The sequence below is a fragment of the Rhinolophus sinicus genome, linkage group LG06 (genome assembly GCF_036562045.2).
Source record: "Rhinolophus sinicus isolate RSC01 linkage group LG06, ASM3656204v1, whole genome shotgun sequence".
NCBI classification, from domain to species: domain Eukaryota; kingdom Metazoa; phylum Chordata; class Mammalia; order Chiroptera; family Rhinolophidae; genus Rhinolophus; species Rhinolophus sinicus.
In genome coordinates this window covers 145807806-145826335 of record NC_133756.1, presented here as the reverse complement: position 1 = coordinate 145826335, position 18530 = coordinate 145807806, and the positions used below count along the sequence as shown (strand labels likewise).

Sequence of the window (18530 nt, the reverse complement as noted above, 5' to 3'; positions counted from 1 at the left end):
GAGGCAATACATACTTCACCTCCAGTGAGTGGCCGGGCTGTTTGTGTATTTTACTGAATATGGCCCTTGGGAAAAAACCGTTGAAAAAAGTTTGGACACCCTTGCTTTAGATCAAGAGTTGGCAAACAGCCCATGAGCCAAATCCAACCAGTCCCCTTTTTGTAAACCTTTAATGGCGCATAGCCACACCCACTCACTTATGTATTATCTATAGCTGCTTTTGTAGATGCCACAGGGCCGCAAAGCCCCAAATATTTATTATTTGGCCCTTTACACAGAAAGTTTACTGATCTCTGCTCTAGATTAGTGCTTTTCAATCATTTCCTCATCCTGGCACCCATGGAAAATGGTACTCTGAGAGATGAAGGAATTCATATCTTGAGAAACTTTTGGAACACACTAATTGAAAAGGTCTCCTTTAGCACACACGAGAGTGTCTGCTTCTGAAGTTCTCCTACTGACCTGGCATATCCTTGGGACACCACTGTCGGATATCTCGCTCTTCTTTTTTAAGACACCTGAGCACCAATACATGATCTCAATCTAGATTCAGTAAGTCCTGTGTTTAAGATGCCCATTGGGATTTCAGCTTTGGCCCCGGCCAGGGTCACTTCTCCTATTCATGGATGGAGGTGGGGGTGATCTCCTCCACACGCTGACCTCCTGTGTAATTGTCCCTGCGGCATCAGACAACATGTGGTTCTGAAATGAGACTTAGAAGAGCACCAAGGTATTCCCATCACAAGTGGGGCCGAGCTGCGCCATTTGTGGTTCAAAATGCATTATCAGCGCACCTGTCCCAGAGGTGTAGCGCATGCCTGAATACGGGGTCAGAATCTGTTAACGGTTTTCACAGTCACATGCCCTTTTCCCTCCCACAGGGCAGGAGTGAAGGCAGTTAATGCCCATCTTCTGAATTGACATCCTAGAGCCCATGACACTAACTGGTGTCCATGACGACACTTCTGCATTCCAACCGTAGCAGCTGGGGAATCCTTAAACGCCCATCGCATTTTGAGGTCCCATCAACATATCCTTCCGTTTTCTCACTGCAAGCCATGAATTCATTGCAGAAGGCATGACAGTAGTGACTGTCCATTCTTTCTAGCTCCATAGAGGAGAAAGGTGGGTTAAAAACCATTCACACCAATAGAGCGAAGAAAACTGCAAGTTTATTTGAAAGTATAAAATTAAAAAAAAAAAAAACCTAACCAAGAAACAAAAAGCAACCACACACAACAACCTCTCCAGTTTAGATCAGCTTTGAACATCACACACTATTAACCACCTAGCTTTGTTTTTTTTTTTTAAATGTTGATGTCAAAGTAGAGGGAGTTGAGTCAGGTAATAAATTATTGATCACAGTGAAACTGTTTTAATGCTGAAAAAAAAAGGGATTCGCCGATCTCATTTGAGAAAAGAGAGCAGAGATGGTTTTCCGGGTTTGCATAGATTTAGGCAATGTATAAAAAATATCCTGATTGGAATGAGTTAAAAAATAAAGCTTGCCACTTATTTGCTATTTTGAGTAGGGGAAAAAAAAAACCCCAAACCCCTGCAGCTTTGGTGTCCTATTTACATATTTTTAAAAACATTCATTAAAAAAATCAAATCTGTAATAAAAATGTCCCTGTGTGTGTGTGTGTTTTTTTTTTTGTTTTTTTTTTTAACAACATTAATAGGCTCCCCTTATCTACTAACACCATTTGTTTTCCTAAGATGCCTGGAAGCAGAAAAGTACGTGAGATTAATTCACTGCACAATTAATTAAAATTAGAATCCTTTCCTCTAAACAACTTTCAGAGCACCAAACAGAAGCAGGGGCCCATCAAAGGGAGAAATAAAACCATTCTGACTCACAGGAGATGAAATGTTCAGCTAGAGTCCCCAAACACACTCTGGCTGCCATTAAAAGTTCTTTATTGGATTACTCAGAAAATAACTCAAGTGTTATTTTAAAAATGAAAGATGCAAGCCTCACTAGGTTCCTTTCCTTTAAAAAAATAAAAATCAACAAGGGGTTAGCTGTCCAGTAATATTCTTTGGATTTGGTTTTAAAAAACACAAGTCTACAGAACAGGATCACTGAATGCCACTTCCTCCCCCCTCTGCAGGCTCCATTTGAATTAGCATCAAAGAAGCCACCGAAAATTTCTTCAGCTGTGGAAAGAAGTTATGAACGGGTGAGAGCTGCCCAGGGTGGCTCCACCTGATTCCAGTTTTGTCCCCAACAGTTTCTTGCCAAATAACACCTACGTTTCTACCTATTATTTCCCCAGGGGGAGGGGCCCTGTGGCTGGAGGGGCACAGAGAAAGAGGAAAGCGAGCAGAAACACAGACACTATACTGAGGGAGAAAGTCCCTCTTGCAACAACCTTTGAGAACTCGATAAATAACCACTCAAAGTGCAACAATGCACGAACGCCTGGCACTCAGGCCCATCCGTCTGGAGTGACTAGTGATCGGGGCTTAGCGGGACAAAGGCGTGAGTGACCTTCTTTCGCATCTTTCTTTGGACCTCACTAAAGAAAAAAACAACAACAAAAATGACAGCGGTCCTATACACATATAAATAGTCCCTTAACTAGAAGGGAAAAAACAAACACACTGTTTCAAATGCATTTCTAAGAGATTAAAAAAAAAACAAAAAAAAAACAAGTCCGAATGGCAAATCTTGACTCCAAATTGTCTACTGCCCATGTCTCTCAGGGGAGAAACTAGGGGATGTTGGGGGGCCTAACTCTAACCCTAACCCCAACCCTAACTCGGGGGCTGGTATTTGGGCCTTGGGGAGGGAGTGTGTGCAGTGTAGGCATCTGGGAGCTCTGGTGGGAGGTACTGAATATGGTTCTCATGTGTGTTAGAAACCAGTGTCAAGTCCAAATGCACAGGTGAAATGACTTCTGAGTGTTAAGGGAACTCAGGAGGCTAGTGTTGGAGCCGCATGAACGGGCAAGGCAGGCTGGGTGTGGTTTATAGGGGCAAACAGCCACATCATATATTACCATGTTTCCTCAAAAATAAGTCCTACCCTGAAGATAAGCCCCAGTTAAGATCGTCAGCCAGACGGACGCATTTAGTATGTTCTAACGATGTTTCAGAAGAAGATGACATGGCTGTATTTAAATAAGTGTAGATTGTTGAAAAAATAAATGTACATTGTTGAAAAAATAAGACACCCCCTGAAAATACGCCCTAATGCGTCTTTTGGAGCAAAATTAATATAAGCCGCGGTCTTATTTTTGGTGAAACACGGTAGGACAACTCCAGTTGGCTGCCCGTCCCTTGACTACAGGCAGGTCACAGGTGGGAGGCCGACACTCCAGAATCCAGGGAAGGGACTTACACCAAAGCAGGCCTAAGCTCTTGGCAGCCTGCATTTCAGGAGCTGAGAACTTGGATAAACTCCTGGCAGGCACTTCCTGCTTATTCTGGGATGAGGCGGATCGTATTTGCTACAGGTGAAAAGCTCTCAAAATGAGGATTCTCGGGAAAAAATTTAAAGCCAGCAGGTATCCAGAATAGAGTTTCAGGGTCATTCACAAAACCAAAATGACAATGCGGATGGCTGAATGGTATTATTCATGGGAAAAGTTTTCTTTGGCCACTGCTTCCGCTGAGCAACGGGTAAGATCATAAGTAGGGCAAGGTTCCGATGCTCGCCTGGCTTCTTTCCAGGGCGGTCATCCAATGATGATGGCCTCCTGGTAGGATCATGCAACCCAAACCCCCAAATAGAGCTGTAAGATGGCAGCCCACTGACAATGGGGTCCAGTGTCTTCTGCCCTTCTGAACATCCAACATGGCACAGAAACAAGGCTTTCTCCAGGACTGCTTCAATCCCACTTTAAATCCCCTACTCAGCAAGCTTCCAACAGGAGCAGAAGAATGATCTAAAGAGTCACGCTGTGATCCTGGGTCCCAATGGGAGAGTAACCGCTCAGAAAAGATGTACAATGTACATCATGTCAACTGAGAGGCCAAGAAAATGCCAGGTTGCCCTTGAAAAAACATCCCTGAAATCTGGGGGGGTGGGGTGGGGCGGGAATGGAGAGAGAGCTGACACCCCACATCACTCCTTGAGGCACCCTGAGGAGCGTCCCATGAGCGCAAGTTGTTAGGATGGTAACAAGTCAGAGCAGATTAACCCATATGGACTTTGGAATAACTGGATTTTAAACTTCTTCAGCGCCCTGGCTGGGCACAGAGTCCCTGGGCTCGGGGGCGCCCTCCTGAGGGCCAGGCTGCCCCGGGCTGTGGCCAGTGTCTTCCGTGCTCAGGAGGCTGCTGGCTGCCTGCGAGCTGGCACTGTCGGCACTTCCGGAGCGGGAGCGGTAAGGGGGCAGGTCAGCTTGGTTCAGTGACTCGGTGTCGGAAGAGTAGGGTGGCGGAGGAAGGTCGTACCATGCGGGTCTGCAATGGAGAAGGCAGGAGCGGGAGGGAGAGGAGAAAGAAAAGTGCATTAGGCAAGGCAGGCAGCACCAACTTCTGCCTGTTTCTGGGTAGACGCTGAGATGAGGAAGGAGATGTGTCCTCAAAGTGGAGAAACAATCCAAGGACTAGGAAAACGGCTGGTATGCAGCAAGGCAAAGGGACCGGGAATAGGTCGGTGTGCTCCCACTGGCTTGTACCGAAACCACATCATCTGTGTGGAGCCAGAGGGAGGATGCCACACATACCCTCGGCTTGTCCTGGCTGGGTCGGCAGAGCGGCTTCGTGCCATGCCCTGCGGCCAAGCGGCTGACCTGGTGTTCTGATGGAGCCTCTGACGGGCCACAGAATTTGGGGTTCTTACTGAAAGCCAACTAGAGTTGGTAGACCTGGTTGTGTGGACTTGGGTAAGTGACAGGACATCCTGTCAACACTGTGGTTTCCTTATCTGTAGAAGGGGATAATAATGACTCCTTGCTTACAATGAAATTACTAAACAGAAGAGACATTTCATTTCTCAGCTCTCATTTACTGAAAACTCACTGTGAGTCAGGCACCACGCCAAATACCTGACATTCACATTTAACGAACATGAGAAGAGGTAGCGTTACTTTTATGTCCATTGTCCTGGGGAGGAAACTGAGGCAGGGACATTATATGACTCGCATAGGTTGAACCCAGGCCTTTTGTATCCAGTTTCAGCGATTTTAACCTTACTCTACATTGGATGGTCCAAATAAAGAGGTTATGAGTGGTGGGTGAGCTCCTGCACTCTTATGTGCTTACTTATTTGCACAGAGATCCTTAAGAACCATCCCCTGAAGCTACCCTTCATGAGGCGGGAAAATAAAGATTAAATAATACAAGAGGTGCCGGTGGATAGAGTCCAAGGGGAGCCCAGTCACCCCGGGGACACGGCTTGCAAAAGGCCTCACCCCACGCACGGTGAGTCCTGGGGGCAGAGGAAGAGGGACGCTGAGCAGGGGTCTTGCAGGGAGGGCACGGGAATCGTAGACCCAAAGGGGACTCAGATCGCTCTGGTCCAGGGACTTCCAAAATGGTTCTTTGGGTACCTTGGAGGTCACCACAGGAGAGAGGAAGGCTGAACAGGCAGGATTCAGGTCCATTACCCACTTCCACCACAGAACTCTGCTTTTTGACTTTGCAGGTTGGCTCCATTTGTGATGAGGGTTCTGCTGTTTACCAAAGCTTGAGAGTCCTCTGTTCCACCCCCTTTATTTTTACTGATGAAGCCAAGTGAAGTTAAGGGCCTTATTAATTTGCTCCCTCACTCATTCACAGCACATTTGTTCACGCACCCATTCATTTATTCACAAATATTAACCAAACCCCTGATATATACGGGCGGTGCTCTGCAGCGGCAGGAGAGGCCCTGCAGTGTGAGCGTCAGTGGCCTGTGCGTGTGTCAGTGTGGATTACCAGGGAGGAGGACGGCTCCGAGTTGGCCAGGATCCTAACCGAATATCCTCTGACAAGTCACTCAAAATCCAAGAGCCTCAGTTTCCTCATCTGTAAAAAGGAGGCAAAAATAGCACCTCCCTCTGTGAGTCGTTGCCAGGATTCAGTCACACACAGGCATTATTTTGTAAGGACTCTGTAAAGGTCAGACGCTGCTGCTGCCTACAAGAGCTGAATGCAAGCCCTTGGCAAAACCCAGGAACCCAGCAGGCACATACACCACTCCCCCGATGGGACGAGCTCTGCACCCCAATCTCTTCCATCCAGTACGCACCTCTGGTCCAGCAGGGCCTCTGAGTAGGAGGGCGGGGAGCCCACTTCCGACGCGTTCTGCTCGGCCTGGCTGGCCACGTACTGGATGCCGTTGTTGACGTTGTACGTGACGTTGCAGTGGTGGGGGTGGTCCAGGACCACCAGGCGGGAGAGCAGCACCGGGTGCTGCAGCCGGTGCACCGGCAGCGTCATGAGGTTGTTCCGCTTCCGCTGGTGGTGCAAGACCAGCGCCAGCAGCGCCACCACCAGCACGAAGATGACGGAGCTGCCGATGATGGCGTAGGTGATGCTGGGGTAGTACACGAGCTGGTTCTCCGAAGTCACGAACACCTGCCCGCTGCCTGGTTCTGAGAAAGCCCGGAGGGGAGAGGAAAGGAGAGACGTTACCACCTTGGCTCACCCCTTCGGCCTCCAAGTCAGTCCCAGGACGTGCATGCAAATGTTTGTAGCAGCGTGACGCACAGGAGTTCTGTCTGTTCTCGGTTCAGATAATTAAAAGCTGGGTGGGGGCTTGGGTGTGTGTATGTTTCAGAATTCAGACATAAAACCAAATACCCTCTTTATTTTGTTATCTCCAGCAGAACTGATGGGTTGAATCCTGGGGCCGTCACTTGTGGCTGTTGCTCCAGCAAGTTGTTTAACTTTTACGAGCCTCAGACACCTCATCTTTAAAACGGGGGTGGCCCTGGGTAAACAACAGTAACCATCTCCTTGGGTCACTCGGAAGGTAAAATACAATGTATTGTATTCACAGAGTGCTGAGCAAAGTGCCTGGTAAGGGGTCGTACTCAGCTAACGTCAGTTCTTTTTCTTTTTTATGATGGTAAATATATAACATAAAATGTACCATTTTAACCATTTTCAAATGTGCAGTTCGGTGGCATTAAGTACTTTGACATTGTGGTGCAACCATCACCACCATCCAGCTCCAGAATTTTTCATCATCCCAAACTAGTTAATGCTAATTCTTAGCGTTCACATTCTTTCCTTTATCCTCATCAACTTCTCTGGACCAGAGACAGAGGCTGGGAGAGTCTGCTTTTGATGGGGAGAGGGGGGGGAGAGGGGAAGGACTGAATGAGTTCCTTTGCAGTGAGATAGTTTCTTAAAAGAGGAAAGTGGCTGGATTTTCACACAGAAAACAAATGGGTCCAGGAATGTTAAAACACTGACTTCTGCGCAACCACTTGTGGTTTTAAGAATACAAGAGGGAGCTCCTTAGAAATGGACGGAATGTAAAATGCATGTGGATCTTAATCTCATTTATGGCTCCGAAAGCAGGCTCTCTCCAGGTCTGCCCACTTTGGCAGGCAAGAAGCAGCAATCACATTTGCTGGAGAAATTATGAGGTTACATAACTCAGTGGTACCGGGTCTTGTTTTTGCTCTGTGTGTAAAATGTCATCTTGTATTAATTCATTAACTAGACTCACTTTTCTTCAGAGCTTAATAATCCCCCTGGCCAAATGACTAATATCCGAGTTGCCTTGGACCTGAATTCCAAGTGCACCATCCATGGATAATGAAGGTTCCATTTATTCTGGCTGTCCCTCAAGCTAATGCCCTCATGCTCCACTGTCAAACAGCTCGAATTCCTGTTCTGTATCTGGGGCTAGCACCCGCTACTGCCTGTGAGGGACTGGGCTGCATTTTGCACAACTCCAGGGGTGCTGTTCCCCTCAAAGTCATCACAGATTTGTGTACTCATCACAACAGTGTTCTAGCAGATGACAGTTAAGTGTCTTGAAGAAGGGTGGCTTTTTAAAATTCGCATAGAGGCGCTGTCTGGCCTGATGGAGGGACTAAGGCAGGTGGCATTTATGACCTGGTGTTCCTTTGCTTCTCAGAAATTCCTTCCTCCCCATGCAAATTAAATTTCCTACAGGATACCTTTTGTCCTCCCTATTAAATTGGCAAAAGCAACATCGGATTTCACATTTTGCTGGCCAGGACTTGGGAATACAGGCATAGTTATTCATGCATGGCTAGGGAGCAGGTCAATTAGTATAACTCACGTTGGTGACAGGGTTAAAAATACTTATCAAAATAAAAAATGTACATATCCTTTGACAGAGACGTTCCGCTCTGAGGGATCTAATAAATATACTCACACACATGAGAAATAACTCCTTAAAACGCGAATATTTGTTGAAGCATTGTTCGTAAGAGCAAATTCGTCAGAAAAGCTCTTAAAGTCTATCAATTGCAGCCTGGCTAATTAAATTACACTGTATCCGTACAATACCACATCTACTTAAAAAATTAGGGCCGCTCTACATACACGGATGGAACAACCTGAAAGATATTGTGATTATTAAAAAACAAACAAACAAAAAAAAACCAGAAAGCAAAGTTCAGTTGAACATGCATAGAATACGTCTAGAGGCACACACAGAACTGCTATCATTGGTAGTTTCCAGGAAAAGGAACAGAGGCAAGAGACAGACTTACTGCTCATCGTTCACTCTTCTATACTTTGCACTACATATTTGTACCGTATTTTCTACTAAAAGTATGCACCTTATGCTCTCCCTTTGGCATTGCCTAGGATGATGGTGCATTTCTTTCTTGTTGTTTTGTTTTTATTTTTTTAATTGCTTTTCCTTCCTTCTTTCCCTGTGATGTGCGTGTTCCTGGGGGTTCACACCCCACTGTCAGTCACTCACTCGAGACCCTTAATGACTCCCCACGCCCTGAGGATGGCTCCAAAGTCTCCAGCCCAGTTTCTGGAGTCCAGAATTCCTGTTCTGGAATGTTCACTGCCCCAAACTGACTCCTCATCCTTCTTCTGAAAAATCAACTCCTGTGTGCCTTTAAAAAACAATTCTTGTTTAAGTTTAAAGTCAGGTTTATTGAGGTATAATTTACACACAATAAAACCTACCCCTTTAAGAGGTATAATTGGATGAGTTTTAAAACAATGAAACGGTTGCATAACCATCACCACAAACAAGATACCTTCCATCCCCTCCCGACAAGTTCCCCTGGTGCTCCTTGGCCGTCAGCCCCTCCCGTCATTTGCAGCCACCGGAAACCACTGAAAGTTATGCAAGTGGAATCATATGGTATGTAGCTTCTTTCACTTGGCAAAATGCTTCTGAGATTCATCCATGTTTCTGTGAGTATTGCTATTTCATTCCTTTAGGTTGCTGAGTAGTATTCCATTGTAAGGATGTACCATCATTGCTTATCCATTCACTAGGGAGGGAAGGCATTGGGTTGTTTCCAGTTTCTGGACTACAGACCTTTGTGCTAACCTGTATTTTCATATTTCTTGAGTATATACTTAGGGGTAAGGCCACTGGGTCATAAGGGAAGTGCGTATTTAACTTTATGAGAAACCGCCACACTGTTCTCCAAAGTGGCCATAGCATGTTGCCTGCCCCCTCTTTGCTCTGCAGCCCTAACACACCTGATGTGGTTAGTCTGTTTAATTTTAGCCCTTCTAGTAGGTGCGCAGTGGTGTCACTGAGGCTTTAAGTTGCATTTCCCAACGACCAACGACGTTGTGCATTGTTCATGCTGTTGATTTGCCATCTGTGTATCTTTGGTGAAGCGTCTATTTAAATCTCTGGCCCATTTTTAAATGGGTTTGTCTGACTACTTATTACTGAGTAGTAAGAGTCCATTTTATGTTCTGGGATACAAGTCCTTTTCCAGAAATGTGTTTTGCAATTTTTTTTCTCCCAGTCTGTGGCTTGTCATTTTATCTACATTACAGTGTCTTTTTGAAGATAAGTTGTTTAAAAACATTTTTTATGAAGTCCATTGTATTATTCCTCTCACATTTTGTGCCTTTTGTATGCCATCCAAGAAATCGTTGCCTAGAAGAAGTTTTATAGCTTTAGCTCTTCCATTTACATCTATGATCCACTGCAAGTTCATTTTTGTTTATGGTACAATGTCAAGTTCAATGTTCTTTTTTCCCTCCCTTTGGAGATCCAACTGTTCCAGCACCATTTGTTGAAAAGCCTATCCTCTCCTATTGAATTACCTTGGCACTTTTGTTGAAAATCAATTGACCAGACACAGTCTGGGTTATTTCTAGATTCTCTATTCGGTCTGATTGAGCTATATATCAATTTTTATGCCAATAAGTATATTGATAACTACAACTTTACAGTTAAGTCTCAAACTCAGGTAGTGTGAGGCTGCAGAAATAGAACTTTATTTCTGATTATAAAAACCCACGTTAATTATTCAAATTAAAGTAATATAGAAATGATCAAGACAGACACAATTCCCCCCATAAACCCACTAGAATTCCACTAGAGAAACAATGTTCTTTTGGTGTGGACCAGGTATTGGCAAACGTCTTCAGTCAAGAGCCAGACGGTAAATATTTTATGCTTTGTGGGCCGTACGATTTCAGTTGCAATTATTCAACTCTGGCTTTGCAGCGCACAAGCAGTTACACACAACACGCCAGTGAATGAGTGTTTTATGTCCCAAACTTTATTTACAAAAACAGGCGGCAGATTGGATTCGCCCACTGGCTTTAATTTGCTGATTCGCAGCATATGTAGATCCTTTAAAAACAAGTCTCTAGGTGCAGACACCCACACGCACTTCTCTGCATGCTGGTCAGATATTTCTGCAAACGGACATCTTTCCTCTCCCACCCACCCACCCACCCACACGTTTGTTAGAGTAGCTGTGTAGCACCCCATCGTATAGAGACCTCACAATTCATTTATCCATTGCGAGCCCGTACTGGTAGACATTTAGGTTCCTTCCTTCTCTTTTTTTTTCTTTATCCTATTACAAACACCACGACAACATTCAGGCAGACCAACCAGACTGTGAGAGCCACGAGGAGAGGGCCAGGCTTGCTCTGTCCACCGTTTGATAGTCGGTGCCAAACGCAGATGCTGAACAAATTAGTGATCTGTGGTCCCTGGTACGATGACTTCCTAGCACGGCCTCCTAGACGGTGGTCGTTTCCCTGGCCATCTGGACTCTGGCTGTGAACACTCGGATGGACTTGAACTGTCTCCTTTTCTCGGTCCACACCGAGCCACCAAGCATGGTGTTTCTGTTCTGCAGTGTTTCTCCATCTCTGCCTCTGGTCTCCCTTCACATGGCCCAGGCCAGCAAGAGAAACCTCCCCGTGGGTCTTGCCATCTGTAGCCTCTTTGTCCTGTATCCTGTGAAGACTCCCTTGGTTTGAACAGTACCCAGCTCTGGGCCGCTGTGGAATTCTTATAAAATTCTTCCGATCAAGGACCCTCAGTGGCTCCCCCCACCCTCCTTGGCCAGGCCTTTAGGCTCTGCAGTCTCCCCTGCCTGGGCTTCCTAGCACCAACCCCCGGAGGGTGCGGGGAAAGAAGGCCAGAGTTGGAGTAGGGAACGCTATTGGCCTTGTAAGCTGTCCCCCACTCCTGATTTGAACAAAATAATAATACACGCAATACTAACAACCATCACCACCACCCATATTTCCTTAACTCAAAAACAAAGAGTAAAATGATCATATCATCATAATAATTATCATAGCAGTGCTCGTCCTATCAGCCATAGCTTACGTGCTTACACGTTACCTCTGATTTTATAGTCCTTACACCACCTGTAGCAAGTTGAACAGTGCCCCCCGAAAGATAAGTCCACTAGGAGCTTCAGAATGTGACCTTATTTAGAATAAAGGTCTCTGTAGGTATAATTAAGGTAAAGATCTTGAAATGAGCACATCCTGAATGAGGGTGGACTCTAAATCCAACGATGGGCATCCTTAAGAGACACAGAAAAGGAGAAGACAGAAGCAGACATGGGAGAAGCCCACGTGAAGATGCAGGGAAAGGCTGGCGTGAGGCAGTCCCCACGCCAAGGAGAGCCAAGTTGCTGGCAGCCAGCAGACGCTAGGAGAGAGGCAGGGGACGGATGCTCCCTCAGAGCCCCCACAATAACCCAACCCCGCCACTATTTTGATTTCAGATTTCTGGCCTCCAGAACTGTGAGAGAATACATTTCTGTTGTTTTAAGCCACCAAGTTGGTGGTGATTTGTTATGGCAGCCCTAGGAAACGACTCCACCATGCTAAGAAGCAGACCGTTTTACACACGAGGAAATGGGAGCACAGAGAGGTTAAGGAACCTGCTGAAGGACTCCATACACCTCCGTTACTATTAATAGCTATTATGAGAGCTACCTAGTGCAGGAACCAGAAGGAACCCAGGCAGTCTGGTTCCAGAATCTCTACTCTTAACCCATGACTTTCTTTCAGTGTTCACACGTCTCTCACCATTAAGAGGAGTTCCTGTTGGACAAAGGCCAGGCTCTCTCCTTAGAACCCTATGCAGGGCCAAATGCAACCTTGTAAATACAGTAGGAACTCCACAAGTATTTTGTTTTATATCTGTAAACCAACTTTGAAACATAGTAATTCACAATCTTGTCATTTACAGAGAGTCAAACACTGGCTAAGAAGACGAGGGTAACCTTGACGCTGAGGTGTGAAGACTAGAACTCCTGCCGCTAATGTCCATCCCATATGCACAATTTCACTTCATTCTTACAACAACTCTATTTTATAGATGGGGAAATTGAAGCCCAGAGAGGTTAAGTAACTTACTGAAGGCCACAGAGCAAACACATGGTACAACTAGTGTTTGTGCCCAGGAGTCTGATGCCAGAAACCATTACATCATCCCAGGTAGTTCTCCATGCCCACCCCCTCCTTCCCACTTCTGTCCATGTGTTACCCCACCTTACTGTTCTTGCAATGGGGTCCTTTCTCCAATAACTCCAGTGTAGTCTTAATCTTAGACTCTGATCAATATAAGATATTTCATGACAAAGAGTACCTAGTCAATAGGTGTGATAAAAACTGATAAATTAAGCCACTTTCTTCCTAGCTGTTCAGAGTGCAGGTGCTGGAACCAAACTGTTTAGATTTAATCCTCAGCTCTGTCACTTACTAGCTATGTGAACTAGGACCCGTTACTTTACTTCTCAGAGCCTCAGAACCCTCATCGGTGAAACAGGATAATAGTGGAATCCACCTCATAGGGTTGTTTGATGGATAAAAAGAGAAAACACATTAAAAAAAGTTGACTGTGTATCAGGCACACAGCAAATACTCAACAAACCCTCGTTATTATTAATAGCTATTATGACAGGACTTTTTAGAGTCTTTACAGGCAAATGTACATTGTGATGCTTTATGAGAACATGTGGCTATTGCATCAACCGTGGTGCTATGCTGAGATGGACAGAACACGCACCATGTCCCAAGTAAGCACATTCCCAACATTCTGGAAGGTGTCTTTTCACAAATCAGATAAGGGGCATCCTTGGCCCTTGGGCATCTGTCGGAGGAAGCTCTGTGGCTGTGGCTGCCAAGAGACAGAAGCGACTGCCTTAGTCCCCCTCCCCCTCTGTGCACTGGTATCCTCCACCTTCCAGGCCACTCACGCCCAGTTAAGGTTCAGCATCACCAGTTTTGAAAGAAGCCTGCCAAGCACCAGGAGAGTCCAATTGTGCAGCAGCCCCCGAGTGTGAAATAAGAGATTCCATCCATTGGGAAGACGGTGACACCCTGCCATCTTGACACCTGACAAGACCAAGCAGGCAGGAGCTGATCCTGTACAAACGCACAAGGAGCCCAAGGCGGCCCTGAGCCTGCCCTCCACACCCGCGATTCGTCAGGGCCCCTGCACAACCAGTTAATCGACGTGACGTCTGCCCGTTAAATGTTATTACCAGGGAAAACGCTGAGTGTGCACACTTTGAGCCTCTGAATGCAGAAAACTTTCTGAATAATTTAGGGAAAAGGGCTGATAAACAGAAGCACTACAAGTGGAACTCCCAAGGGGGAGCTTTATTGCTCATGAAGAAGTTCATGGCTTCTGGAGATTTCAGACAGATCTGAACACAACCACCCAGGCTGGCACCCTGGGGGGAAGGGTGATTTGTTTTGCACACAGTGGGGTCTTGTACTCTAGTCCCAGTGCTGCCAGGGCAAGGACTCCTCAGAGGGGCGCACAAGACATCTGATCCCAATCAGGACTCTGCACAACAGTGGGTCCCATCCCTAGTGCCATGTGTCACACCCTCCACTACTGCCACCCTCCTCCCGGCCCAAGGTCTTCTCCGCGGTGCCCCACTTGCTCTCTACAGTCTCTTTTCCCTTAGTAGCAGGTGCTCCTTCTTTTAAAACCCAAATCCCTTCGTCATGTCACTCCTCTGCTTAAAACGCTCCAGTGGCTTCTCACATACTCAGTATAAAGTCCAAAGGCTTTGCCACGGCCTCCTGAACCCTAAATAATCTTGCCCGTTTGAACTCTGACCTCCACTTCTGGCCCTCTCTGGTTCCTTCTGCTGCAGACCACTCTCCCCCGACCCCCTGTGTCTTCTTGCTATGGTTTTAGAACACTCCAAGTACACACCTGCCCCAGGGCCTTTGCTCATGCTGTGCCCTCTGCCCAGACGTCTGTATCACTCACACTCTATCCCACTCAGGTCTCTGCTCCTAGGTCAGTTAGGACTTCCTGGGCCACTGTCATCCCTCTCTATCTCCTACCCTGGCCTGATCTGTCTTCACAGTAGTTGTCCCTGCCGGTCACTGTTCACATTTGTATGGAATCCTCTCTTTCCAACTGGAACATAACTCTGAGGGGAACCAGGTCCGCTCACTCATTGCTACATCCCCAGTACCCAAACCAGTGCTCAGTAATACTGTTGGGGGAAGTGGGCAGAGGGTCTCTAACTCTGTGGCTCTGTAAGCCTCGGTCTCAGCATGTTGTACTCCTGCCAGAAGCACTTGCATCTTTCACATGAGACTAAATGCCTTTCTGATATGCCAAGTGCTTTATGGCCGTGACCTCATTTAGCCTCACAGGTGAGAAAAATAAGTCTCAGAGAAATAAAATCTTGTGCTCAGGTCACACAGCCAGGAGGTGACAGAACTGAGCCTTGAGCCCAGGTCTGTCCGACCAACACCGAGAGATACACATGGTATGAAGACAGGTCCCACACAACAAGTCGGCAGAGACGCTCTGCTCCGGGGAATGGGAATACACCCTGTGGCTGAAATCGTCCCATTATTATTGATTGGCAGCTGGCTGAGCTCGGGACTGCAAGAAGACAATGTTGTTGTACAAAGAAACACAGTCCCATCCTCCTAGAATCTTCCTTCTCACAAATTAGATGGGGGCAGTATAACCCATTCCCCACAGCCTCCTGGGTTAAAAGGGGAGACTGAAAGAGTTTAATCAAGAGACAGTGGGAAGCCGTTGCAAACCTCAGGCCTGAGGGGCAACGATGTGGCTTCTAGAACTGAGTCAGACCCGAGAGTCTTGACAGGAGCTGAGGCCTTTTGTGGACTAATGCGGCCACTGCCAACCTGTGGCCTCGCAGAAAGGGAGCTGGGGGAACAAATAGCCTGACCTTTTTCTCTTTCCACCCATGCAAACCTCCTACTGGTGCTTGTACTGACCAAACCCACCCGGAAGCCAGATGGTAAGAGGCCAGCAGACGCAGCCCGTGAAGGTCAGCAGTGCCTGCAGGGAGGAGAGGCGCGGAGGCTGGCTGGAGATGCTGATGGGGGGCATCCAGTGCAGGGCTCCCTGCTCCGCGCCAGCGACCTTCACCCCCTCCCCCATCTCGCCTGGCAAGTCCTCCCATCCTCCCAGCCTTCACTACCACTTTCATGAAGCTTTCCACGCTCCCCTCTGCTGGAATGAAATGGTTCCTGTCTGTGCTCTCCTCATATACTGTCCTTCCCTCTGCTACACCCCGAATGACATCTTGCTTCAGGCCACACGTCTGACAACACGCTGGAGGCGAGGTGGCTTAGGAGCACTGCTGCTGCCCGCCTGGCCCGATGCTGACCGGCCTGCATGGCCATCTCACCACCACACGCACAGAAATACCTTCCTGCAGACCTGGCACCCATGCCACTGCACCCTGATGTGGAAATAAGCCAAAACCCACCAAATGAGCAAATCAAAGGCTATTTATTCAGAGCTGGCTGTCGCAAGGGAGTGAGCCACCGTCAGTTGCATTTTGGCACAGACTCAAAGGCAGGCAGGCAAAGGATGGGAAAGCTGTATAGTGGGAAAAAGGGATGGCTTCCGGAACGTCCTCACTGGGGGCTGTGGGCCTGGGGAAGCTGGAGCGGCCTAACTACACGTGGGGCATCCCACGTGATCGGTTAGGAGAGCATATCTGGCTTTCTCCGCTTGGTCCGAAGCTGGAAATGGGGATAAAAATTAGGGAAGCTGACAGTTATTAATCAAGTCTTGGATGTTTGGGGCCCATTATTAAGTGGCTATTGTTTGGCTTCCTGGCTGGTTGCTGCAGATAACGGGCTGGCTTCCTGGGCTGGCTGCTGTAGGCTGTGGGTCAGCGTTCTGCTTTTATACACGGTGTGGGCATTGTCCGTCTGTCCATTCAGTCTCTCACTGACTAGCCAACCCACGTCCCCAGATCTGGCCCAACTCCCATTTCTGCTTGAGTCCCTGTGACACGCTGGGCAAGTCTAATGCTGTTTCCTCATTTGCAAAGTAGGGACAACACCACCACCTCGTTGGGTGGTTGTGGGGCTTAGCGCTCATGTAGATGACTCCCTGTCAGGCAGTGGTAAGTCTGCAGAAATACCCGCTGATGCTATCACGTGCTCGTCTGCGCACATAGGAAAGAAAGATGTAAGTACAATGAGGAAACGTCTATCTCATTAGGAAGAGGCAGCGCGCATAGTGGTTACTCTGCGTTCAGAGTCTGACCGACTGGCTTAGAGACGGCTTTGCCACAGAGCACCCGAGTGACTATGGCCAATTTACTGCCCTTTTCTAAACCACATCTGTAAAGTTGGGATTAAAAACGTACCCACCCCAGAGCTGATAGGAACACTCACTACTATTCTTTCAAATCTGAGCCAAGTGAACCAACTGTGAGCTTGCATTTGTTTGTCTGTGTGAAGACATCCCTCAGTTAAAAAGGGCCAAAAAGGGCAGCCGTGTGAGTGCTGACTGGCAGACAAGAGAAAACGCTGCTGCCCTGAGGGAGGCAGGAAGAACAGGTGGGATTTCAGGGACGCGGAGGCTGTGGCCTTCCAGGGGTTGTGCTGAGAACTGAAGAGCGAAGTCTGGCTTTCTTTACTCACTGGTGGAGCCCTGATCACAGGTCAGGCCCTGTGCTCAGCGCTGGGGATTCTGGAACCAAAATGGCAGGGACCTGACCTCGAAGAAGCTCAGGCATGGGGGCGGCCCTGGTGTGCTTCTGTCCAGCATGGCCCTGGGTTATCTCCACCACTCCCGCAGCCTGTCACAGGCACTGTCCTGACCACTGTCAACCAAGGGCACAGCACATCCACCCCGACTTTCCTGTTTAAAAAAACATGCCGTGGGGCTGCAGCGCCTTTGGGGATCCCATTCCAAGCTCATCTCCTGTCCGGATTTAGATGCGGATGGAAAAATTTAATTTAAAGGGCAGACCAGCAAATGATTGAATCAAAAGAGAACTGTGAAAACCCCACTGAACCATTACCATGGCAACTCAAGTTTCTAAAACGAACCAAAAGGAGGGTGATGGGCAAATCTACGTTGCCAGCCTGCCCAGCGTCAGCTGGACCATAGCAGGAGCCATCAAGGCCCCAGCCAGAGGGAAATCAGAGAGGGGACCCACCTGCCAGGAGGGAACTCAGACTCTAGGGCTATCAAGAGCTAGGAGAATAAATTCCAAATGAGAGAGAGAGAGAGAGAGAGAGAGAGGAGTCAGAGACGAGACAGTTCTGAGACTGAAGACAGAATGAGGCAGGCATCTCCCTGGGAATTCTCAGGTGTTCTTATTCCAAAAGGCCAAAGGACTTCTTGTCCACCCCTTATTCACTGTGCTCACCCTTGGGAAAAGGGGTCAGGAAGTGGGCATGAAGGTCCCTGCATTTTCAACATGTGTTAATGAGACAGCCAACTGTTACCAGCAGCCGTGACTGACAACGGGACAGCATGCTGGTATGGAGGAAAGCCTCCAGTGACCCCAGAGCTCTGTGAGGCCGGCTAAGAGCTGCTGTGCCCTCAGAGCTCGAGCTCAGCCTCTCAGGAGGTAGGGCGCCAGTCATAACCCAGGGAGTTGGGTGGCAAATGGCCTCTTTGCTAAGACACAGGCCCAGGGCAGTTACAGAATTAGCTGGAGGGGAAGAAACTTAATTGGCTATTAAGGTAGAAAAGGGCATTTTTTAATAAGAATTCAGATTGCCTGCACAACTCAATGATGAGGGTAATTGGGAGCTAGGGCCTGGGTGGCCGTGTTAGAACTCTGCTCAATGTGGAATGGCCTAAAAAAAATGTCAGCAGAAGCGTACAATGGTGGGGGTGGGGGGTGGGGTGGGAGGCAGACCACTTCTCCTGCAGA

General features: G+C 47.6%; 1 protein-coding gene across 2 annotated transcripts in view; it reads right to left on the bottom strand.

Moving 5' to 3' along the window:
- Positions 1-1150: 1150 nt before the first annotated feature.
- Positions 1151-18530, bottom strand: part of LDLRAD3 (low density lipoprotein receptor class A domain containing 3) — a 217440-nt gene continuing 200060 nt past the window's right edge. For both annotated transcript variants that reach the window (XM_019738499.2, XM_074336214.1), the window contains exons 5-6: positions 6185-6530; positions 1151-4413 (exon numbers count right to left, since the gene is read on the bottom strand). In XM_019738499.2, coding sequence (XP_019594058.2) covers positions 4176-4413; positions 6185-6530 — 584 coding nt within the window. In that variant the 3' untranslated portion in view covers positions 1151-4175. The remainder of the gene's footprint in view (positions 4414-6184; positions 6531-18530) is intronic.